Genomic DNA, 26,301 nt, shown 5'->3' on the forward strand with positions numbered 1-26,301 from the left:
GGAAAATACTGGCTCTTCATCTGTTTAAAGACAACTAAATCCATAAGGTTATATCAATCTCCTTCCTTGTGGCTCAGAAGAACACTTGAACCAGATTCTTGAAATTGTGTTTTCTTATTGTTGGCAAGTATATTATTGTGTCTTTAATCTATCATAATTTCATGAATTGGAAGAGAGAAAAACACAAATTTGCTGCTAACCATGGCTTGAGTAATGATTTGAAGGGCTGGCGTCTATATGTAACACACACTGTCATTGTCAAAAGCTAATACTCCATAAGCGTCAGGATAAGTTGGAAGAAACTGCTGCACAACACAGCGCTGATATGATGCAGTCGATGATTTTTATTCCTGCAACACAATTTGGACAACTGGATTTTTGTAAGTCAGCTGGGATAGGCCCTCAGCTGATTTAGGGCGAAGGAAGGATACACCCTGGACAGGTCACCAGTCTGTCACAGAGCTAAATTGATCATGTGCTCAACAAAAATCTTTTTGCATTAAATGTTGAGACATTGCATCGCACTATCTACTTGTAGCATTCCTGGCTGTACATCTGCCCCATGTGTACTGCAATGACACAAATGAAAAAATAAATGTTTTTTCAAGCTTTGGAAAATATGTATTTAGTATCATGTGTGTAATGTTTTTGCACTGTAAATTGGATCTGTGACAACTCCGTTATGTGTAAAACTACACAGAAAAGTGTTTCTTCTTCCTCACTGGTTGATGTTTTTTACCACTTCACAGAGGTTTTGATTTACAGTCACAAAATGTGAAATCCCTTGTTATTTCTATCATTTAAAGGGCATAGTTAGCAATGGTAAGGTCTCTTTGCAGAAAATAACAATAATTCATACATAGGAATTGACAGCAGCTACTGATCCATGCCAATCACTGCCCTCATCTGTCCCAGTCACTACTGAATAGGAGTGATAATGGCATCACTCAAAGATCACAGATGGAGGCACAGGTTTTTAAGTTACACTTTGATATGTTTTATGCACAACAAAGAAAGCACAGATACCATTTTACTTTTGTTTTGCAAAATCTTCAAATGTTGAACATTGGATTATGAACAAATAGCTGTAATGACTGTAAAAATGAATTCACTCAGCCACTGATAAGTACTCCATGATATTATGAAATTCCTAACTGAACAGTGTGATATCCTCTCAACAAACATGGATGTGAACACTCACCAGTCCAAGGGCAAAGAAGAGGATAAGGAGAATTCCACAGGAGAGCATTGAGAGGCCCAGCAGGAGTACCAGTGGCTGATACTGGCTGATGCAGGAGAACTTGCGGTATAGTGCCTCATTTTTCAGCTCCTGGTCATTCAACAGGTACTTTCCCTTGGCTGGCATGGCTAACACTTCTTATAGAGGCATAGCAGGTGTTAACAAGGAGCCCCAGAGAGCAGGACTGTGTGTATTCACAAATTATTTTTGTGTGTGTATGCCCAAAGTCTGTTGAAAACGTCCACAGTTCTAGATCTATAAGGGGGCCCTCACTAGTTCATGACGCTCAAGTAAAACTTGTGTCTTTCCTTCGGCGTGGCATCTTGATTGTTGTTGCTTCGCACAGCTTTGTTGTGGCTCTCTTCACTAGTTTTCCTCTCTCTCGCTCTCTCTCTCTCTCTCTCTCTCTCTCTCAGCCTCTCTTTCAGCCTCTCTCCCCTTCGCTAGTCCTTTTGTGTCTTCTATCCTCCGTCTGGTGTTGCCAAGCAGACCCGTTTCATCCTTTGCCAGCTACTGTGTTGCTCCCTTCAGTGAGTTTGAGTAATAAGCCTGGGGTTGGGAGACACAGTGGAGAAGGGGAGGGGAGTTTAAGAAAGGGGAGGAGAGGAGTATGGAGGAAGTGCACAAAGAAAACAGGAGCTGGGAGCAACTAAGGTCAAAGGTGATCTCACCAGGCGTTAGGCTGTAACGGAGCAGATAGGTCAGGAGCACTACTCGTCAGAGGCACCTGGAAGGAGAGGAGAAGGCAAGAAAAGTAACGATAGAGAAATTAAAAAAGTAATCATTTTCAAATCACATACACAGATACACGGACACACACACACATATACACACCAAAACTACTGTGTCCCAAACTAAGACTGAAATGAAAATAGGCTTCTCATAGGCTCCCATATAATAGATGGCAAAAGCTAACACTTAACAGAGTTTAAAAAAAAAACTTTGTTTATATGTTATGACCTATGAACAAAGGAACACATAATCAAGCATTTCATGTGACTCACTGGGAAAACCGCGAGAGTGAGACATAAATATCCCGGTTCCTCGATGAGCACAAATGTATTCATACCTGAAATCCGCAATTTCCACACTTCAGAAATCCCTGTCTCTGTTTGCCCCAGGTTGCTGGCTCACTTTGGCCACAACTTTCATAGGAGGCAGCCATAATGATCGCTACACTGGTAATGAGAGCGGTTGCTTTGGAGCCATTAACTCAACAATACAAAGTCAGGGAATTAACTCCTATACAGCCAAACAAATTACTTTACTCTCCAGCCAGCAGAAATAACAAACAAGATAGATTCACAGCTGAACTTACACTAGTAAAAGGATACAATAGACACACAAACCCAAGAGTAGTAAACTTGTGTGCGAATTTATGTTACACAAAATTGTATGTATTACTATTGCATGTAAACTTGAATAGGATAACGTTATTTTTTTATACCGACAAATCAAAGAAAAGATGGTTTTACTGACATGTTTCAACTGCAACTGCAGTCTTCTTCAGAGCGTCATCCGACGTGTGCTGACGTGTCCTTTTTTATCAGGTGACCGGTCTGACAGATCTGTCAGAATCTGTCATCAGCACACGTCGGATGACGCTCTGAAGAAGACTGCAGTTGCAGTTGAAACATGTCAGCTAAGGTAAAACCATCTTTTCTTTGATTTGTCGGTATAAAAAAATAGCGTTATCCTATGATAATAAACGACAAAATGAACATCATCCAACTATGTAAACTTAAAGATGATTATGGCCTTTGTGTGCCTTGTCATTATGCTGGTGGTAGTCTGGCAGTTGAAGAAAATCCGGTGCCTAATAAACTGCTGAAGGTAAAGCTATATGTGGCAAATTAGGGCTTCAAATCTCATGTGACCTCTGTTACTCAGTCGTATTGATTCATCCTGTACAACATGAGGAAGATCAGACCATTCCTGTCTGAATATGCAGCACAACTCCTGGTACAGACTCTTGTAATATCACGCATTGACTACTGCAACTCCTTACTGGCAGGCCTCCCTGCATGCACGGTCAAACCTCTGCAGATGATCTAGAATGCAGCAGCCGTCTGGTTTTCAACCAGCCAAAAACAGCACGTCACCCCCCTATTCAGATCGCTTCACTTCAGTTACTACCGCATAAAATTCAAAAGTCTGACACTTGCCTTTAAAACTACCATGAAAACAGCTCCCTCCGACCTGAACTCATTCATTCCAGTCTAAACTCCCTCCTGCTCACTACACTCAGCCAACATATGGCGGCTGATACGACCACCACAACAGGGCCCAAGATCGATAGCTAGACTCTTCTCCTCTGTGGTTCCCCGGTGGTGGAACGACTTACTAAATGCAGCAGAGTTCCTCCCGTCTTTAAGAAGAGACTAATAACCTCGCTCTTCACTGAACACCTTTGCACTTCACAGAAAGCAAAAAAAAATAAAAATAAAAATAAATCCTATTACATCTGCACTGCCTGTAGGCACCACGGTCCTATTATCACACTTGAACTTGTTTTATGGCACATCCAGGTTGTTTTCTCTGGACTAGATTCTTGTTTCTGTTGCATCTACTCTCAGATTTTATGTCACTTTGGATAAGAGTGTCTGCTAAATGAAATTGTACAATTGTAGAATTGTAGAATTACATAAATACTTCCTCAATACCTCAATACAGCATCTTTGTAACAGTTTAATAGTCAAGGCATCTCTATTTTTGACAGTTTTGAAAATCGCAGTTTCTAAATACCCTGGTATACCACAATACCTTGATAACACCCAAAGTTAATGTAGATTATCCTTGTCTCTCTTCAAACATTTAAAACCCTTTGGCAGAGCAACAAGAGGTTCTCAGAAACAGACGTCACAATCCAAGGACACCATACTCTAAGAGGAGAGATAGTGACAGTGGATTTGAGGTAAAAGCTGCCTTATACTGATAAATTAATGCTACCACAATCCTTCTACAAATTCGGAGATTATATATTGCTAAAAAACAAGAGTATTTACATGTAGATGTGCACCTCTGGCTAAAAAAGCTCCATATGTTAATCTCATGAGAAGACACTGGCCTGATGCACAGCAGAAACAATATGAACTTTGCGCCGCTGTCAATAGAAATCTCATTTCTTTCACTTACTTATATCACTGTCCTGGTGTGTAGTATGTGCAAGATACTGCTTCATGTTTGTCTGTCACATAGCAACTGCGACAGATGTGCTATAAAAAGAGTGTCGAAGGAAGAGGAAAGTGAAGCAAAAAAAGACTTGACACATACACAAACTTATTAAGCTGTAAGGTAAGAGTCACTTGTTGTGTTTTAGACTTCTTGTGATAAAATGCACCACCACAATAAGCACTTGGCCCAATGGCAGTTTATAGCTACGTTTGACTTTCCCTTTTACTGCTGCTGCTGGACAGAACAGCAACCAGCCGGCTCTCCCCATCCTCAGATAATATACCATTGGCAGTCCGAAGGCAGTAAAAGCAATAGGGCAAGCATGGAGGTCCAACAAACCAGTGGTGGGGGATTGTGCCCTCCACTTACATCAATAACAACCAGTTGGCCTGTAAGAAGATGTTTAGTGGCTGTTTACACTGGGGGAATCATTTACTCTACATCGCCACTAATAATGCTTAGACGGTAAATCCTGGAAGCAATGGATGCAGTGCTGATGCATATTTTTTCTATGTTGTTAATAGAAATGTCATCATAAAGGCTCGACAAAGCAGGAATAAATATGCCAGCCATATATGTCTTTATGATCACATGATGGGAATGTTCAGTTTGTGTGAAAGCATTCATTTGATAGTCCAGAACATTACACCAAGCAGTGGTAACATTTATCAGAGTTAAACTCTGATAAATACTCAAAATCTCTTTTTGTTAGTGTGGATGCTGTTATTGATCAGCAGTGTTTTGTAGAGCAGCATTTCTGATGATTAACATTAATGTGCGACAGCAGAGCAGTGTGTGAGTTTGCAGCTCTATGCTGCCATGTCCTGCAGGAATATTGGATGTGTCAAACATTTATTTCTCTCTGAAAGCTTTCTTAGCCCCAAGACATGGCTCCAAATTCAAGTGCAGATGCCGACTTTCCAGAGCTTGTGAATAAAGTGGATGCATAAAGCGAAATATGGAATTATTTCACTTACATATTCGACAGTGAGGGAAAGTCTGCTGACACTACAAAGCTTGGCTGCAAAGCATGTTTCAATGCTACACAGACAGGGGCAGCTAACACATCCAACTTAGCAAAGCATTTCGCTGACAAATATGCCAACTTGTACAAAGGATTCAGAGAGTGACGGTTGAGTGAATGTGATAGATTTTCTGAGTACATCATGCCCTCAAAAATAAATTAAAAACAGTGCAATTCATTTTGGAGCAAGGAAATTTTTCCCACCAACAAAGTTTGACAAGGTAATTAGCTACGAGCAATGATAATTGTTTATCTTTTTAGTCAATAACTTACCAATGTGGAAAACATTCAAATGCAGTGTTCACACTGTAACGCTGACTTTCTCCAGAGTTTGCTGGATGCTAAAAGCCAGGCATTCACATGTATGCAGATCAACAACACTGGTCACAATGGTCAACTACATTGCTGCAATAGAGTGAAAGTGGGTGATTAAAATATTAATTGAAGTATTACTCCAACATTTCTGCAAGGGTTGAACACACTATAGTACAGTAACTCCTTTTTGCTGTTTTATGCCTATTGATTTTTGTTTACAATCAATTAACATTTTTAAAGGATTAAATCAAACTAAATAAAATGAAGTTTAAGTCTAATTTAGTGTGCTATTTCTTTTCCTGATGAGACATGTCTGCATTTTAACATTTCTCAGAATTTCTCAAGCATGCTGATTGACCTGTAACAACAACATTAAACGCAACCAGAAAACAACCTTAAGTGCAATCATGTAACAAAACCAATATGTCTCTAAGTTACCTCATTCCATTTTTTCCTCAGTGTCTGCACACAACAAGGAAACAAAGTCAAAACTTTAATATAATGTTCTCAAATCCATGATGAAGGTCAGATGACCCAGGGACCTAAGTAATTAAGGGGGTTGTCGAGTCTTTAGACAGCCACACAACACTGCAAGAACCCTCATTTACCAGATGTTAAAGCTCTAGGCCCTGACGGTGCTTTTTATGCTTCAGCTCTAAAGTTACCATGGCAAAAAAGCAGCACCATCAGACCTGTGGTTGTGCTGCAGCACTTAGCTGGGAGAAAAGACAGGGATGTACACCTCAATAGAGCGGAGTCTCTCAGCAAGCACGACTGAAACTGTGCTGCACTGAGTGCCAAGGCTTTCTCTATAAAAGCTTGGCAATTGAGAGAGTCACATAGCACCCTTTTAAACTGGCGTCACTGAATCCTCGAGCAGCAGCCATACAAAACCAACTAACGTCACTGCATGCTTGCTTCTGGGCTGCAGGAACGTACGAGCCCTTGTATCAAAGAGAAGAGGAGGGTGAAGTGTAAAAGAGACTGGGAACTCCGAGTGGGTATTTTTATGGACATTTCAAGAAAATGAAAACGTTACTAGTGTGGAAACCATACTTTGTGAGTTCTTTACTAAAGACACTAGTGGGACTAATCAATTTAAGCAATTATTTTTTTTAGTATACTGAAGTCATCAAAAGCGGAAATCTGCGAGTTCCTTTAATTAATCTGGCATAACCACAAATGGCCAAACTATTTTTTCTGTGGCTTTTTCTGTGTTTTTAGTTATTTTACTTGTTTTTATTTATTGTACTGTGTTTTTGATGTGTGAGGGTGTTTTCAATGTTTGAGTGTGGTTTTTAAACTTTGTCTTACAAAAGATGAAAGTGACAAAAGATGAATTTCTGTTTTTACTTGGAACAGACAACAAAGTTATCTATCTATCTATCTATCTATCTACCTATCTATCTATCTACCTATCTATCTATCTATCTATCTATCTATCTATCTATCTATCTATCTATCTATCTATCTATCTATCTATCTATCTATCTATCTATCTATCTATCTATCTATCTATCTATCTTTAGCAATGCCCACTGCAACAGACTTGTCATCAAGCATTGGTTATAAACCGAGTCATCAGTTTATTTAAGTACGCACCAATGAGCTGATTCCTCAGATTAATCAAGTCTTAAGTCAATATGTGTGTCAACTTAACTACATAACTATTAAAATAACATGTCATACTGTGAATGATTCATGATGCAAATATCACAGGCAAACGAATAAGATAAGAAAGATGACAGGGAAAACTAAGTCTGCATATAAAGTACTTTCATCTATAGTATTGCACTTACTGGGTACTGGAGCTGCAACAATTAATCAGTTAGTAACCAACTATCAAATTAACTGTCAACTATTTTGAAAAAATGTTTCAAGTGATGCTTTGTTTTGTTTTGTTTTTTTGTTTTGTTTTTTTAATTCCTGCTTCTGAAAAGTGAATGTTTTCTGGTTTCTTTTTTATTCTATGACAGTAAACTGAATGCAGCTGCAAAATAAGATGTTTGAGGATGACATCTTGGGAAACACAGATGTTTCTCACAGTTTTATAGACAAAAAAGAATAATGGACAACTTGAGAAAATAATCAAGAGATTAATCAAAGAATAACTGAGAATCTAATCTGCATGAGACTTTTGGATCATAATTGCTATTTACAGTATATTAATCTGTGGTAATCCTAGTGAGTTCACAAGCACACACAAGGAGTCAGAATGACATTTTTAGCCTGCTAGGAAACAAAACAGGAGTAGGTGTCTGCAGGGCAATCTAAAAACACCAACCGATGCCAAATGGATAACTGGAAACTGTTGGAAAGGGTCTGTCAAGCTTTTTGATACAGTGCAGTGCAGAGTATTTGGACAGTGACACAGTCCAATTGTTTTGGTTCTCTACTTAAACATATTACATTTGAAATTAATTGAAATTCTATGGCTGACTGCTGCCTGGAAATGGTCAATTTATTCTCTTTATGCTAAGTAATCAGCTCATTGGTAATAAACCAATTTATCTTAAGATCTGGTTCCATCTTCACTAAACCTACACCCAATTCAAAGCCTTTTTTTCATAGAGAACAAACAGGCAATCTCGTTCCAAAGCAAATCACTCTGCTTTTATGGTCGCCTTTGTGTTGTCATTCAATAAGCTCAGACAAAAAAAGGACAAAGAGTGACCTCTGGTAAAGAAAAGAGAACCACATTTCTCAGACCATGCTGCACAGATCCATGGTTAAAGGTAATGTGGGTAAACTGAGGGCACTACATGTAAACTACAGTGCTGGTATTCTTTAAGTATTAAGGTCAGGAAGCACTGAAAAGTGCACATAGAATCTTTTCATATGGTCAAAATGCTGATACTGCATGAGGGTTCAAAACCACACTTAACTCACTTCGATGAGACAGGTTAATATCAAGCTGCTGTTCGCAAAGACTCTATTCTGCAATTTACCACGGCAGCTACACCTTTAATATAATAATTATCTATAATATATATTACTGATATAGAATACCACAGACTTACATAAATAATAACCAGATACAGTTAATTCCAATTAAGTTGTCTATGTATGCTAGCGCCCTCTGGCTTGGACACAAAAGTCTAAATGTGCTCCCTGATTAGCTCTATAAAACACAGGCCATCATGAAGGCATATTAACTTATCAGTATTAATAACATGAACTCATTAGTGAGTTTCAAAAGAGTAAATGTTAATTTCAGTCAGTACACAGGAAAAATTCTATCCAAGTCTGACTGGGATAGGGGTACAACTATAAATATGGTCTTCAAGGAGCTTGCCCATACACAATCCTTTCCATAAACTGATGACTGATGTATGTACAACAATGCACCAAGCAGATTAGATTAGGCTCCCTGTCCTCTCCCATATCTCCTCTGCTCCTCCCAGTACTGTCTACTGGTATTGAATTAACTGCATTCACCAGAAGGAGCTGCTGATACCTAATAATATTAACAGGCTGCTATTTCAGCACTGATTTAAGGTTTAAATGCCATTGCTTATAATAAATACAGGAAGTGCAAGCAAGAGCACTATGTACTCGGAACTGGCCGTTACTGCTCAAACGCTTCATATTTACTTTCACAAACTGGGACCAAGTCGGACCACCACAAGTGAAGCCATACAATTTCCAGTTTGACACAAAAAGTCCAAGAAGCCCAAAGAGGGGTTTATTGATTTAAAGATGCATAGAATTTAGATCTAAACACATCAGCCATGGGTAAAATCCAATATTCCAATATTGAAACAGCATTGATTGAATTAGTCTAAGCCATTTCCTTCTCATATGCTGTTTGGACTTGACAACACCTGCACACTCACAAAGGAAAAATGCTGTCCATCAGTCACCCAAGCTCTACTGAGCATAATGTAAGACTAGTCACACAAAATGAGAATATGCTCACAATAGGATGATATTATTCAAATAATTGAGTTAATGCTAAACTAAATAATTACTTAAGATTATTTGGTAGCTAGAGGTCCTACTGCTAAAAAGCAGCAACTTCTTTGAGGGGGATTCTCTTTTATCTGATAGGCACAACTGTGACAAATAAAAGCATTTTACTGCAGCAGCTATTATGATGTCCTCCTTAAAGTTATAATCCTAAAGATTTTCATCAAATCATACTTTTTTTTTAACTTAAGTACTCAAATGTATTGACATTCAGGGATTACTTCTTTACATAGCTGTTCAACTTTTGTGGCACTGAGTGGCAAAGTCCACCATTCCCTCCCAGGATTCAACTGCCCTTCTCTGTTAGCCACACAAGTAGCTTTGTTTGGTTGTGAAGTAAATAAATACACCAGTGGCTCTTCTCTTAAAGTAGCTGCTCAAGGACTGCAGTTTTAAATCTCAGTTGATGTTACCACAGTAACCATGGGTGACAACAAATCTACCCGTACAGAAATACAAAGGGTACAACTTTAAAGAACACTTCACAGAAATCCCTTGCTAACCTCTGAGCCTTTCTGTGTTGTATGAAGATAGTCTTTTCATGAATAGAGCTCATACTGACAAGACAACCTGAATAAAAATTTAAATTTTCTCACAGTATATATATATATACTCTGAACTATATATGAATGTATTTTAAACAAATGTTTGTGTTGCTTTTTTTATATATATTTTAGTCCCACAATATTTTTCTTTATGCTTTTAGCATATTTAAAACAAGTAAAATGGACAATTATACTAAAAGACACTAAAAGATGAGCTTTGTGGGATGTTTTCTTTGCAAAACATACACTATATTGCCAAAAGTATTCACTCACCTGCCTTGACTCGCATATGAACATAGGGTTCAATATGACGTCGGTCCACCCTTTGCAGCTATAACAGCCTCAACTCTTCTGGGAAGGCTGTCCACAAGGTTTAGGAGTGTGTTTATGGGAATTTTTCACCATTCTTCCAGAAGTGCATTTGTGAGGTCACACACTGATGTTGGATGAGAAGGTCTGGCTCTCAGTCTCCTCTCTAATTCATCCCAAAGGTGTTCTATCAGGTTGAGGTCAGGACTCTGTGCAGGCCAGTCAAGTTCATCCACACCAGACTCTGTCATCCATGTCTTTATGGACCTTGCTTTGTGCACTGGTACACAGTCATGTTGGAAGAGGAAGGGGCCAGCTCCAAACTGTTCCCACAAAGTTGGGAGCATGGAATTGTCCAAAATGTCTTGGTATGCTGAAGCATTCAGAGTTCCTTTCACTGGAACTAAGGGGCCAAGCCCAGCTCCTGAAAAACAACCCCACACCATAATCCTCCCTCCACCAAACTTTACACTTGGCACAATGCAGTCCGACAACAGGCATGGCAACAGCAAATTTTGATTTCAGCTGAAAATGTTCGGTATACAATCTTCAGGGGGGGGTCCAGGGGGGCGCAGCCCCCCTGAAGCCGAGAGGTTTTCAGTAAAATAGAGGTGATTTAGAATGAAAAACATGCATAGAATTACAGAAGACTAGATTGTAATGAATAAGTTGATTTAATGAAAAGTTAACTTACTTTTTCTTCAATGTTGTCTCACTGCATTTAGTCCTACAATTTTTACAGTTCTATAGGTCTTTTAACACTATTTACACTGGAGTTCTACACTGGTCACAAAGTCACTTCTAATGTCAGTTTCCTCTATGGAGTCAGCTGTGTCAGTTTTTTTTACATTTCCAGAACACTCTTTAAACACTATCAGGGATTCATTTTGCCCTGAGTCATGTGTCAAATACCCAATGTTTTGTTAAATTACAAATATTTCACTTATAGTGAGTACTTCTGACTCATGGTTTGAGAAATCAAAATGATTATTTTAAAGCAAACTGACCCACTCTGATAATATTTGACACTTTTATCTATTTCTAGCACCGATGACTCTTGATCTTTCGATAAAAACCTCATGACTCCACCGAAAACGATCCCAATAGCTCAAAATTCCAACACGAACATGCCGCCATGAATTGTAACAAAAGAATGCATCAAGCAATTTGATTGGTCCAATCGTTGGCAGCTAACCAATTTCGACCAATCGCAAGGCCTTTTACAATGCAGCAGGAGCTAGACTGGTTCTCTTTGTCTGTTACGCTGCGGGAGAAACGCCGAGCGCTTCTCAAAAACCGGGAGCAAGAGTAACAAAAACATACCTCACCCCCCCTAAAATTTTCTCAACCGATTTGGACGATTCACAGAAATGATCAATTTGAAAATTACAACGGCGGATTTCCGCGGAACGGCGGAAAATTGCCATGCCTGCGACAAGTATGGTTCTCCTGGCAACCACCAAACCCAGACTCATCCATCAGATTGCCAGATGGAGAAGCGCGATTCGTCACTCCAGAGAACGCGTCTCCACTGCTTTAGAGTCCAGTGGCGGCGTGCTTTACACCACTGCATCCGACGCTCTGCATTGCACTTGGTGATATATGGCTTGGATGCAGCTGCTCAGCCATGGAAATCCATTCCATGAAGCTCTCTGTGCACTGTTCTTGAGCTAATCTGAAGACCACATGAAGTTTGAAGGTCTGTGGCGATTGACTCTGCAGAAAGTTGGCGACCTCTTGGCACTATGTGCCTCAGCATCCGCTGACCCTGCTCCATCAGTTTACGTGGCCTACCACTTGGTGGCTGAGTTGCTGTCATTCCCACACACTTCCACTTTCTTATAATACAGCTGACAGTTGACTGTGGAATATTTAGGAGGGAGGAAATGTCACAACTGGATTTGTTGCACAGGTGGCATCCTATCACAGTTCCACGCTGGAATTCACTGAGCTCCTGAGAGCGACCCATTCTTTCACAAATGTTTGTAAAACCAGTCTGCATGCCTAGGTGCTTGATTTTATACACCTGTGGCCATGGAAGTGATTGGAACACCTGACTCTGATTATTTGGATGGGTGAGCGAATACTTTTGGCAATATAGTGTACATAATTTGGAAACAAATTGAGAAAAAAAATAGAGGGAAGAATGCGCTGTAGTGAGAGAGACCATTGTTTCCAGCTGGTGTAGCTAGCCACATCCCCATTTCAGGTTTCATAACTGGACACACTCCATCCTGTAATGCCGAAGCAGAAGGGGGCCTCTCTATGCCCAAGCTCTTTCACCACCACTACCAATAAGGAAACCATAATTATCCCTCAGTATGCCAGCCAGCTTATTGCCAGCATTACCATTCAAAGAGAAACCTAAACATCTGCAACCAGCACAGTAGAGATCTGTTTACACAGCTAAACAAAACCTAACACGCATATCATGCAGAGTTACTACACAGAAATGGGTGACAGCTTTAGATCAGCATGATGATGGTAATTTTCCAGGCTACCATAAAGCTCTGCCTGCTGACAGGGCCATCTGGTGCATGTTTGCTACAATCCACTGTCACAACTAGTGATGTTTTAACTGTGCTCATGATTCATAGTGTACATGTACCCTAACTGCACTGGATGACTTTCACAGTTGAATTGACATTTCTTTAAAGACCAGGGGCTAATGAGTGAAACATCAATATGGTTTATACAATAGTGTATAAATACACAGATTTAAAGCTAGTCTACAGTGCTCTTATGTAAGAAGCCATTTGAGGGCGCAAAAGCAAGGATTAATTATTTCCCACAAGTAATTTCTTGGCATTAGAGGAAAACATATTCAGCAATGGTCCTCATTACCAACTCTGTCTATTATCTTTGGGAAGCACAGACAATGGAGGCCACAGTGGGAATGGGCAAGACTGCGAGGGCTTTAAGGACAATCAAAATTCTTGTAGTGCTCTAATATATACAATTCTTCTACTGTGTGTACATGAGTATGTGTGTTTGCGTACATGTGTTAGATGCACTTATCACCACCACAACCTCATCGGTCAACTGTGACGTCTGATCTGCATCCTGTGACATGGTCACTGAAAAATGTATCTCCATAATGGAAGCGCATGAGATAATGTAGATGTCTCCTTTTTAGTGCCATTAATTTGTTGAGAGAAATAAGGTCGGATACACAATAGAAAATATGGATTTCTCTGTGAAATCACAGACTTGTCACAGAACTTTTAACAGTTAAGGTTCACTTATATGTGCAAATAATTGGCTTTGATGCAGAAAGTTTCCTATACATATAGAAAAATGATTTCGAAAGCAGTTCAACTTTGTCTTTTCTCATAAATTATATAAAGCTGCATTGCATGTATATATGGGGTAGCTGTAAATCTAGATCCTTAATATTAGCTCATGAATGTTTGTTCAACAGGGTGAGGTCTTGTTCCACATTAAAAGCACATTAAGGTTAATGGGTCCTTGATAGCAGTGATTTACACACCGCACTGACAATGGAATTACATAATTTCTATTATAATATCACAAGAAAAACGGGAGGTAACTGGATTGGTTGAAGATGTGCGCTGTGTGTGTGTGTGTGTGTGTGTGTGTGTGTGTGTGTGTGTGTGTATACTGTACAACTTGTGTGTTTTTTAATTAACTGTACCCTAAACTGATGGCAATCTTGTGACTAGATACTATTTAATTAAAATCAACTCTGCCTGCATTTAAGTTTACAAGTTAAAAATAGAAAGAAAAAAACATTTCTTTTTGATTCTGCGGTTTTACGAGTGAAATGGGTAAAAGTAAAATAATTTGCCATTTCAGCTTTGATTTTTTTCTTACAAGTATACTTCACATTATTACTTTTTTATATACCATTTCATTGTAATAATTAATTTGGATAACAGGATTTTGTATTGTAATGGTGCATTACATTGGTATATAAAAGGATACTGTACATCATAGTTTACTTTTAATGTCTTTCATTATTCCTTCCACAGTGAAAAAGATACTATTGTCTACACATTAACTGTCAGAGAGTATGGTGCTTCTACATACGGATGACAAAATTTAGGTAAACCCTGAACCCTTGGTCCCCATGGTGAGGTGATCTACTGGTTCTTTAATGTTGCGGGGGACATTTTGCTGACATGATTTGGGTCCACTTGTCCCTTTAGAGGAAACTGTGATTTCAAATCAGTATGTTATTCTGAATGATGAAACACTTCTATCCCGATGGGAATGGTTCCTTGCAGGATGACAATAACCCTACTCATAGTACACAAAAAGGTTACTGAATGGTTTGGTAAGAAAGAAAATTACGCTCTATTGCCTTCATAGTCACCAGATGACACAAATCTCAAACTGGCTGAACACCTACAGGAGATTTTGAACCTGCAGGTTAGACAATGCTCTCTGCAACCATCATCAAAACACCAAATGAGGGATTATGTTTGGAAGAACATGCCGTTCATCCACCCAGTAAAGTTCCAAAGATTCAATGTAAAGGAACACTGAAGCTGTCCTGTCCAGTCTTTGTTTCCCCCACACATCACTGAGGTGTACCACTGCCCTCCCTGGCTCATAATAGGGAATTCTAATAAAGAATATCTGCTTAGCTTTCAGGGAGGGCCGGTGATGGTCACACACATGCACTAAATATTAAAATATTTGGCTGCAAGACTAAAATATGCATCAATCTCATACAATGTTGACACCTCTTTTGTGGAGTTAAACAATGAGAACAAATGCAGACAAAAAAAAAAAAAAAAGAAGCTGTTCTGATATTGCATGGTGGCCCAACACCTCACGAAGGGTTTATGTTGGGTGTTATTTTACTGTTATGTATGAATTTTCTATTTCAGTGCCAAAAATAAATAAATAAAAAAATCCAGAAAGTCCAGCAAGATGGCAACCATACATGTATTCCAAGAAGTATAGTATTACTTACTTATTATCAGTATTATATAGGATGGGACAGATAAGACCACCAATTCCCACAGAGCTTAAATTGGAACTTAAAAAAACTCACTCTGACACTGGCTGACCAAATGTTTCAATACAGTGGTGCATGAATATGACATTAGACTAAAGCTTTTAGATTGAGGGGATTAACATTCCCCAGGTCTGTCCATACACACAGACTATGACTTCATCCCCAATAATACTAATTTTTTTCTGGGTTAGAATATATAAAATGATAAGGCCGGGATTGCATTCCAACTTATCATTGCATATAATTCTCTCATCTGTTTGTGCAGCCTTCAAGGTCTTCAAAATATTATGTTAATCAGAGGTAGCCAAGTAGACCTGCCTATTGTGAGGCCATACCAGTCATCCTTTAGCTTGAGCAATTTGCACTTACATCCCCTGAGAACTTAGAATAAAAAGATGAATACTTGACAGTCTGATTTGACTTTTAATTGAAAATGTAGAGAGTTGAAATTGCTACATTTTCCTTATAGTGTGCTTATAAATATGCATGTTTGCATTTGAACTGCATATACAGGGAGGACATTAGTGGAGAGGGCAGAGTAAGGTAAGAGCCACAGCCATGATGCAATGTAAAGTACAGGTTCAGTATCTTTCTGAAGACAAGTTGAAAAGGATAAAAATATTGACAAATAGATAAAAATATTGACTAATAGAAAAACCGGACATGTGATGCTAAATCTGAGACATTAAATCCAACTGTATATAAGAGGGCTTCATATAGATGACATTATATTGAATTATATATGTGTGTGTGTGTGTGTGTGTGTGTGTGTGTGTGTGTGTGTGTGTGTGTGTGTGTGTGTCTGTGTGTGTGTGTGTGTGTGTGTGTGTGAAGTGTAAAGGCAGTAATTACTGCAATGTGACCTCAGACAAAAAAAACAACAGAAGAATAGCAATAGAAGCAATAGGATATTCCACAATACAGATCTAATTTGATTACAAAAAACTTATGAGTAGTATGCTATTTATATCAAAGTGAGAGTTCATGTGTCTGCCAAACATACAGTGGCTCTACTATGTTTTGGTGTTGTTTGGCAGGCAATGGCACAGGATCTACTGTAGCTTGTCAGGATGGTAGGCAAACAATGGATTTAGTCAATCTATCGATGTATTCTGGAGGCTAATGTTCCACACAGGTGTTGATGGATCACAACACGTACAAAAAGAAAAAAATGAGAAGAAAATAAACAAAGGTATACAATGGTACAGTACCAATACTGAGATTAGGTTAGACCTTAAACAAACAAGTACAAATATGCATAGTGGATTCAAATGGCTTAATTGCATTAAAAGCATCTATTTCTTTAGTGGAGACTCTACACGACACTGGGGGTGTATGTAGGGAGGAGTCAGTCTGGCTGCAAAGGCTCCAACAGCAGACTAGCTCTGGCCAAAACACTGAGGACCAATACCTGCTGTCAAACACACCCTGTCTCTGCACACTTCCATACAAAATAAAAATATGGCTCAATCACAAGTTTTGACAGTAGCCAACATAGCTCTAGCAAGAGGGGTGTGGTGACAATATGTGGAGCAATACTCTACCCTCTCTCAAAACACTACCGTCAAGGTAGCCCTCAGGCAAGCACTTAAAAGTCTAAATGCCACAGCAGTGTTCAGTGACCATCAGTATAAAACTTTGATTGGTAGTTTAGTAGCTCAGTAACTAGCAGTGTTGCATCGCAGTGTTTGTCTTCTGGCATGGAAGGAATTCCATGCAGACATGTTAGGCTGGAAAACTCCTGTCATTGCCCTTCATCAGGGCACAACCTTCAGAACCAGAGCTGGTCCACTAGTATTTAGCTATGGTTGCTGGACAGTTCTCATTAGGATAGGTCAAATAGATTTGAAATCCTCCATAGAGAAAAGTAGAATATTATAAATGGAGTAAGCCAAACATTTAAAGGACAACTGCCTCAGCACAAAGTTGATCCAATGACTCCCTGCTGTAGAGCGGATGAACAGCTGTGCTAAGAAAAATAATACATGTGTAATAGAGAAAAGAAATGCTGACTGCATGTGCTATAAGTGCTACATGGCACAGCACATTCTGCTAAGCCTTCAATTACAGCTGTGCAGCAACAGAGAGGTCAGCCTGTGGGAGTGACGCAGAAAGAGTACAGAAGGATCTCATTACCTGAAATGCCTCCAGAGAGGTATGGATGACTGAAGTGGATGCAGACTGAGGATTTTACTAATAGTATCCTTGTCTACTGTCTTCATTAGCACTCTTTTTTCTCATTTTTGCTCCTGCACTGGCCTCCTCATACAACTTACATTTGATTTGTGTTTAGTTGAACCTCAACTTCACTTCATGGTAAGCTTTACATTGGCTCTGCCAATGGCACACTACCCTTAGTAACTCTCAGTGAATTTTTTTCTGTGGCAGCCTTACCGTATGGGGCAGGACTAGAATTACATGTTTTGTAAAAGCCACCTCCTATGTTTTGCTACTGCAAGCCAAGGAATGTGCAGGAAAGCATCGCTGTTGAACAGCCACAGAGTCAGGAATGTCTTCAGGCAGCAGTACCCGTCCTGGGGTTTCTGTGGTTGAGTGGGAAGAAAAGTTTTTGGCTGAGTTGGGTGAAGGCGAGGTTACTCCTACTAAGCATCTGTCTGCTGTGCAGGACTTCTCAAAGAAACTGGCTTAAGAATGACTAGAGTTTCACTTGAGCCCCTCCCAAATATGAGTTACAGACTTACTCTGTGCTGCATATAGATAAACTCATCCAGGTGTGAAGGACTCAGCTTGAGTCATGTATGACTCCAACCAGAAAAGAAAGGATTGTTTTGTCTATCTATTTAATGGGGGCAATGCAGAGTTGCTGTCCAGTCAAACAAAAGAGCTAACAAATGCAAATCTCTTACTATGTACTTTGTAGTAAGGAGATCATTCCTCAGAAACAATGCAGATTCAAACTACAGCTTGAACTAATTTCAGTATTGTTCAGATTCTTTGTCCTGTATACTTAGAACAGATTGCCTTTATTTGCACACACACACACACACACACACACACACACACCTACATACACACACACACGCATGCACACACAAAGTTTATTGACACTAGTTCATAAGAAAATAATATAATATCTTGGGACTTCGCCTTAATTTTGAGTGTTTTATATTGTATATGATTTCGTTTCCAAGCGCCTCAATACATATAAACATATATAAAAATGCAGTCAGTTTGGGGGATGCTGAAATTTCATAATTTACTAAAATCATAATTGTGCATGAAATTTTAAGTCAACATTAAACACCTAGCATTGAGAAATCGTGCCCTCACACACATGCACGCACACACACACACACACACACACACACACACATACACACACACACACACACACACACACTTCTTGCATCACATGGACTACATCTCAAACAGAGAATTCTTTGGTCATTATACTGTCAGCTGTTGGCAAACAAAGCTTTGAACTCCATCACATTTGCTTCACAGTTTTGTGTAACTGATTTCACTATAGATATGTCATCACAAGTTTTGGAATTACACTGTCACCCTTACCTTTATCACCCATTACCTTAACATGTAGTATTTAGACCATATGCATAGCAGAACAACCAGTCTGATGTGTTTGACTGTTAGGTGGTCTATAGCAAACTGTCACACATTGTAAGCCTTTGAGTTAAAAAAAAAATAACCAACAGGGAAAACACATTTTTATTTTTTTTGTCTCTTACACTATTTTGCTCTCTTCACCTTTTTACTTTCTTTTCTGTTTACCTCCTCATTTCTAAACTTGAATAAATTTCTACAGATCTCAAACATCAAACAAGTGCACAGGTTTTCAATGCTCTGAGAGCTCTCAAGTGAAGGCCAACCATACCCTGCAACATACAGTCGACCGCACTCGTCTCACTTCCTTGGCAACTGTGACTCATTTCCCTAACAACTCTGCAAGGACAGCTTCATAAAAAGGGAACCTGCAGCCACAGCACAATTAGTCACAGATGGACGCTGTTATGAAAGCAACCACTGAATTTAAGTTATGTCAGGACAAACAGCTATCCCGTTATGATAAACACAGATGCAGATAAGAAGCAATCATTTATTATTGATTTATGGGCACATGGTTTCTTCCCGAGAAGAGTAGTAAGTGATCCTTAAAGGCTCTAAAAGGGAAATCCGTTTCTCGTATACTGACAAATGGGAGAGCCACAAATGCACAACACAAATCATTATGGCTACAAAAGCTATCATCTTGAGGACAGGACAGCATCACAGTATAGACTAGAAAACCATAATTCATTAATGGAATAGCATTATTTTGACTATGTGATATCTGAGCCTGAGCCTTGAGTTGCTCCACTGGGCCAGTTCATTCCAAGCAGCAACAGCAGCTGTCCGCGTGACAGCTTCACAAAACATACAGTGATCGTGTGTGTGTTTGTGTGAGCGTGTTCATGTGCGTGTGTGTGTGTGTGTGTCTGTGAAGTCAGTGGCTGCCATAACAAGACCAAAAGGCAGTATTTGTAAAATGAACAAGTGATCAACCTCTGTTTTTTTATTTTTGCTGCAACAGTGTCAAAGTTTTATGAAATGTAATGGCGTTGCAACTGAACGATTCTTAAAAGTTCATTTAAAATGACGGACAAAGAAAGCAGACACACATGGTGACACCCAGTCGAGGCAGGGGGATTTCAAAAAAAAGAAGATAAAAAGAAAGAGAGAGAAAGGTACATTGAACTACTTCAGTGAATCGTAAAACCTGCAACTATAATTAACAGCTAAAATACGAAAATATGGGCGAACTGACGTGGTGACAGCACATAGTACATCGGTAAATGCTGTCACACAGTTCAATCAGCTGGATGCTACCATTCCCCTATTTCCTGCCAATATTCACTGCTCCTGTCTAATAAAAAGGCAACAAAACTCAAAAAATGGAAAACAAGAAAATAGTAAAATAATACATGTTAAAGTATAAACACATAACATGAGCTGAAGTCCAACTTAGTCTGCTGCAATAGGGATTCTGACCTAGGTACCTGAGCCCCTGTGCATCCCTTTGATAGGGAAGCAATGCCTTCATTCAAAAATATTCAACATCAATGGTGGCTACTATCACATTTTAATTTTCTACCTAGTTGTGTGATCAAACCTTTGTGATGTGAGAGAATTATCTAATGTTACTCAATCTCAAATGCTGTGGACAGAAAACAAAAATTAAGCACAGGCTGGCACTCTAAATAGACGACGCAAGGCATCATGGTTCTACCACGATTGTCGTTTTAAGCATCACATCATATAATTTAATGCAGTATATTTCAGTGTAATATTGTATGAATACTAACCCATAATGCCACTTTGGCAACCATGTATTGATATCTCCTCCATCCACTGGTGTACACAGGGACGCACGCCTCTACAACAAACCTCTTTCCCACCGCTGCTGAAAAAAATCCTGGAGAAATGTCGAACTTTGTAAAGTCTAGTTTTGTCCGATAAAATTATTCTAAAATAAGAAGCACTGTACCTGAAAAGGTCACTTAGGGCATTGTCTATCTCCAGTGTTTCCTCTAGGATATTTTTCAGCAGTGGCGGTAGGCTGTCCGGGAGCCATGGAGGTGTAAACAAATGACATTTGACTGCAGATTTAACTTTTATAACCTATTTATTGAATGGCCAGTTGAAAATAGCTTTTTAAAGGCTGAATGTAAAAAAAAAAATTAAATATTTGAACAAGTTCATCTGAAAATGCAGTCAGCAGTTACATCATAGTGTATATTATATTAATGCTATCAATTAGTTTACTCCATAGACTGTATACACTCTATGGCGGGCCTATTCAATTGGCGGCCCGCGGGCCACATCCGGCCCGCGGGCCCCTCACAACTGGCCCACCCCCCAATGACCCCTTTCCAACCATCTAAAGCAGCCCTATTCAACTAGCGGCCCGCGGGCCACATGCGTCCCGAAAGCAACCCTCGAGACGACAAGTTCTTACAAAAATTCCAACATTATTGCGAACATTGAATGCAACACTTGCCGTAACCTAGCAACTAACCCACAATGCATTGTGTTGAGGAGACGCGTTTGAAAAGTTAACATCAGCAGTTCTATACAGGCGAAAATAGTATCATGTCTTTTTCTATCCTGAAATGACAAATCGGCGAGGAAAACCGTCGGTTTAATCCTGCGTGGACTGACAAGTATTTATTTATTTACCACCAAGTCCGAACGCCAAACCAATGCGTTTACTCTGCAACAAGTGCTTTGCAGCGCTGAAAGATTATCATGTCCCAAGACACCACATTGAAAAACATGCCGCGTTTCGGACAAACTTTCCCGAGGGATGTCGTGAGAGAGCGGCTATAATTCAGAGTTTGACTGCATCTTACAACCGGAGCTGTACTACAATGAAGCGGACCTGCACAGCTCAGGAAAGGGCCACGAAAAAGAGGCCGTTCACAGACTCAGAAACTGTGAAGGACTGCATGTTGGCTGTCGTGGATGAAGTTTTAACGGACGATAAAGTTAAGACGAGTGTAACATCTGCTATCAAACAGCTCTGACACGTCAAACATTCTCGCCACAGATGTCTTCGAGACATGGTAAGTGCAACAAAGCAGCGTGCTGTAGCAGACACTAAAGATAGTTTTATGTATTTATGTGACTATTTTATGTTCACTTATTATAAGTTTAATATTTAAGAAAGACATTTTGTTTTGACAGTTATTTCACTTAGTTGCACTTTATTATGCACTTTGATGTCAGCTTTATTTCATTTCAAAGGGATAGTAACTATCACTGTGCCTACTGTTTATTTATTTTTTTTATTATATGCACTGAAGATGTGACTGTCTCAGATGAGACCAAATATGGACAGAGACAAACTCTGTTTTTTGTTATTTCAAAAGAAGAAAAATGTCTCAAGTTCTGAAAAGTTACTGTTAACCAAGTTACTTTTTAATGCACTTTCAGATGTAACCAAAACAAAAGATGGTGTTTCTAATCGGCACTTAGTTTTTATGTTCATATGCACCTTAACATGTGCTTATATTTACCTATCAAAATGTGTTGAAGTTGTGTGTTTGAAATGTAAAATTTAAAGAAGCAGTATTTCAGCACAGGTTTAGACTAAGTACTGCTCTTCTATTGTGTTTATGTCCTTTTGGATGTGGCAATACGTTTATAAACATCCAGTGTGTTTGTTATCTGATCTGTTTGTGTTTATTTTAAATGGTTAACTTTGCTCACTGTCTGCTAAAAACATCCGGCCCAGCTCATGTTCTTAGTCTGAAAATCCGGCCCCAGTGAATTTTTAATTGAATAGCCCTGCTCTATGGTTTATTCACGTTAGCGTCACTAAGTTGGCACCGGGCCCAATTAACTGAAGCTACTGATATGCTACGTAATGTTAGTTGGACATCAATATTTTGCGGATGTCTATTTAACTTGTGAAACCTATTATGAGTTATCTTAAGCTAATAACTTTTCTCCGGTAAGTCACTGCCCTATTTTCCAAGACAACACTCCTCTGACTCTCTGACCTGGTGCTAGACGTGATGTCACTTTCAAGGCTGCGCTCTGGCGACTAATTAACGTCGTATTAACCCGACGTATCAAAGAGTAGATACTGAGCAGGATAGTTATCTGTAGTTTACCTCAGTACTTCGGAGTACCCGACACAGTGCAAGACTCTGCTGTGAAGGTGGAGACATGAGGCGGTGGTGTATTTGCGACAATTTTAAATAAATAAATAAATAAATAAAATAAAACAATTTCAAGGAGCGGTGGAGAGGATTTAGGAATGGCGGCCCACCAGAGGAAACACTGCTATCTCTCCCCACAGTGTGGACATGTCTACAGGTCTATGATAATGCTGTACGGACAAGAGTACAATAATAGGGAACTGCAGTGTCTGGAATTAAGGACATGACATGATTTAAAGTGTTTTCCTCAAAGAACCCATTAAAGTCACTTTTCTAAATGATGAGGTGATATCAGTAAAGTGCGTACATGCTGTTGTTTAACATCTCAGTGATGCTTTACAGCAAACAAGAAACAATATACGCTAACAGTCAAAAGTTTGGACACACCTCATTTAATGGTTTTTCTTTATTTTCATGACTGTTTATATTGTAGATTCTCACTGAAGGCATCAAAACTACGAATGAGCACATATGGAAAAAGAAAAGCACTCTGAGAGCGTAGTACTCTGCCAAGGCTGTTCATTCCTTGTATGATTTCCAGCTGAAATCTTAAAAAAAATTGTGGATCCAGACTATGCCAAAACCTAATCACTTAGTCCTTGTGACATTTCTGACCTTTCCTGAAAATTTCACCCAAATCCGTTCGTCTGTTTTTCAACAATGTTGCTAACAAATAGACAGACAAACCAATGCCGATCATCGCATAATTCCGTTGCGGCTCGGCCTCCTTGGTAGTTATGTAGTAAACAAGAAAGTGTGAACTAACTCAAAACATGTTTTATATTTTAGATTCTTCAAAATAGCCACCCTTTGTTTTTAATGACAGCTTTGCACACTCTTGGCATTTTCTCCATGAGCTTCATGAGGTAGTCACCTGAAATGGTTTTCACGTCACAGTTGTGTCTTGTCAAGGTTAATTTGTGGAAGTTCTTGCCTTCTTAATGGGGTTGGGACCATCAGTTGTGTTGTGCAGAAGTCAAGTTGATACACAGTTGACAGCCCTATTTGACAACTGTTAGAACCCATATTATGGCAAGAACCACTCAGTTAAGTAAAGAGAAACAACACTTTCTTACTATAAGAACTGAAGGTCAGTCAGTCCAGAAAACTGCAAAAACTTTGAATGTATCCCCAAGTGCAGTCGCAAAAACCATCAAGCACTACGATGAAACTGACTCACATCAGGACCGCCCCAGGAAAGGAAGACCAAGAGTCACCTCTGCTGCTTTTACTTTCTGTTACAATCAGAACAATCTTGCAACTTTTGCTGTTCCATTTCCAAAACGTGAAATGGTTCCCTGCAGTTATCTTATGGATGTGTGGGATGAATGTAGGCAGGAGTTGGTAGTATTTGTGGTTGCTGGGTCTGGGTCTTGAAGCTTATTGAGTTAGTTTTTGGTAGATAATGTTGTAGATAATAATGTTAAATCGTATCTTGTGCAGTTTGAATTGTGCAGCCTTATTGCCATCCAGCCTTTATCCAGTTGCATTCCCAGCTTTTATCTAGGGATCTCCCCTCTGTTCATTTGACAGGTCCTCTACCAGCTCTTCTTCCCATACAGAGAGCCAATCCTGGCTAATCACTCATTAACCAGCCAAGCACAATGAGTGGCTTGTTGAAACAGCAAAGTGCTGAAAGCCTCCCTGTGGCAGGCAAATACAACACATTTCTGAAAGATTGCACATAGTCATACAATAACACAAAACAGCATACACCAAGTGCAGCCCTCCATACCAACTAAACAACTACAAATGTTGCTACAAATGTTACACTTGGTGAGCTCTACATAAAAAGTTTATCTTTATAGTAAATCACAATAAGACAAGTCACTAGTGCTGGGCGATATGACGATACATGTCGTGAGAACGATAGAAAAGTGTCTATCGTGCCATTTCTCTTCTATCGTTTCTAACCTGATTTTATCAATTATTACAGCAAATATATCATTAAATAGCCTGTGACGATTGTATTAGTGTTTTCTTGTCACTATGCATATTCTAAGTTTATATAAGTGAAAATAAAGAAGAATAAAAAAGAGATTTTTCACAAAGAAACTCCGTGGGGTGGGGGTGGGGGGGGGTGGGGGGGGGCGCGAATATTCGCATCTCAAAATTGATATCCACATACCACCATCGGACCGAATATTCGGATATTCGGGTCCAGCCCTAGCAACAGGTTGAAGCTTCATGGAGAAAAGTAAGCAATGAAATTTTTGTCCAACTTTTCAGAGAATAACTGAAAACATACTTTATTGTGGTACATCGTGATATATATCGTTATCGTGATATAAAATAATCCATATCGTGATATATGATTTTTTTCCATATCGCCCAGCACTACAAGTCACATTAGCAAAATCTCCTCAAAGATTAACTGAGTCGTCAAGCTCACCAAAAATCTATCAAGAAACTTACATATGGGTGAAATCTTACAAAGAATCTTGATGCCTGTGAGCTGTTTATCTGTTATAGTGCAAATTTCCCTCTCCATTCAGTGTCCTTAGTTACTAATGCCTTTCACAGGTAAGTTTTTCATTTCTAAAGTGAGTTCTGCAGACTCTGTGTCTCAATGGCACTTCTCCAGATGAGGTGCTCTCATAAGCATTACATAATGTCCTTGAACCACAGCTAGCACAATATACTGAAAATGAAATGGGGAAAAAGAGAGAGAGAGCCAGACACCCACACATCTGCACCATCTACACTCAACGAGCATTCACAGGAGGCATGCACTAGCTCACGTTGGCTGCAGGGTATTCCAACATTCAGCACAGCATACCATCAAGACATTAAGACACACAGGATCATTCTGCATGTATCCATGTGACTCAAAACATTCTGCTGTCAACTAGTTGCCCCATGCCAGTTCATTATAGGCATTTTAGACAACATTTGGGAGTCTGAATATATGATTGGTTCTATGTTTTTGGTCATATATAAGTGATTCACTGAGTGTCTGCATACATCAAAATACATTTCATCGCCCAACTGCTGAAGACAGATTGTAGTGAGTGTTTTCACAAAAAGGCTGAGGGCGGAGAAAGTGCTGAGAAAAT

The 26,301-nt window shown here is 39.3% G+C and overlaps 1 protein-coding gene across 2 annotated transcripts in view; it reads right to left on the reverse strand.

The window, feature by feature from the left end:
- The window catches only part of adcy7 (adenylate cyclase 7), a 62,695-nt gene that overhangs the window by 30,788 nt on the left and 5,606 nt on the right, over positions 1 to 26,301 (reverse strand). For both annotated transcript variants that reach the window (XM_023275818.3, XM_023275817.3), the window contains exons 2-3: positions 1,912 to 1,967; positions 1,202 to 1,789 (exon numbers count right to left, since the gene is read on the reverse strand). In XM_023275818.3, coding sequence (XP_023131586.2) covers positions 1,202 to 1,366 — 165 coding nt within the window. In that variant the 5' untranslated portion in view covers positions 1,367 to 1,789; positions 1,912 to 1,967. The remainder of the gene's footprint in view (positions 1 to 1,201; positions 1,790 to 1,911; positions 1,968 to 26,301) is intronic.

The sequence above is a fragment of the Amphiprion ocellaris genome, chromosome 1 (assembly GCF_022539595.1).
Source record: "Amphiprion ocellaris isolate individual 3 ecotype Okinawa chromosome 1, ASM2253959v1, whole genome shotgun sequence".
Lineage (NCBI taxonomy): Eukaryota > Metazoa > Chordata > Actinopteri > Pomacentridae > Amphiprion > Amphiprion ocellaris.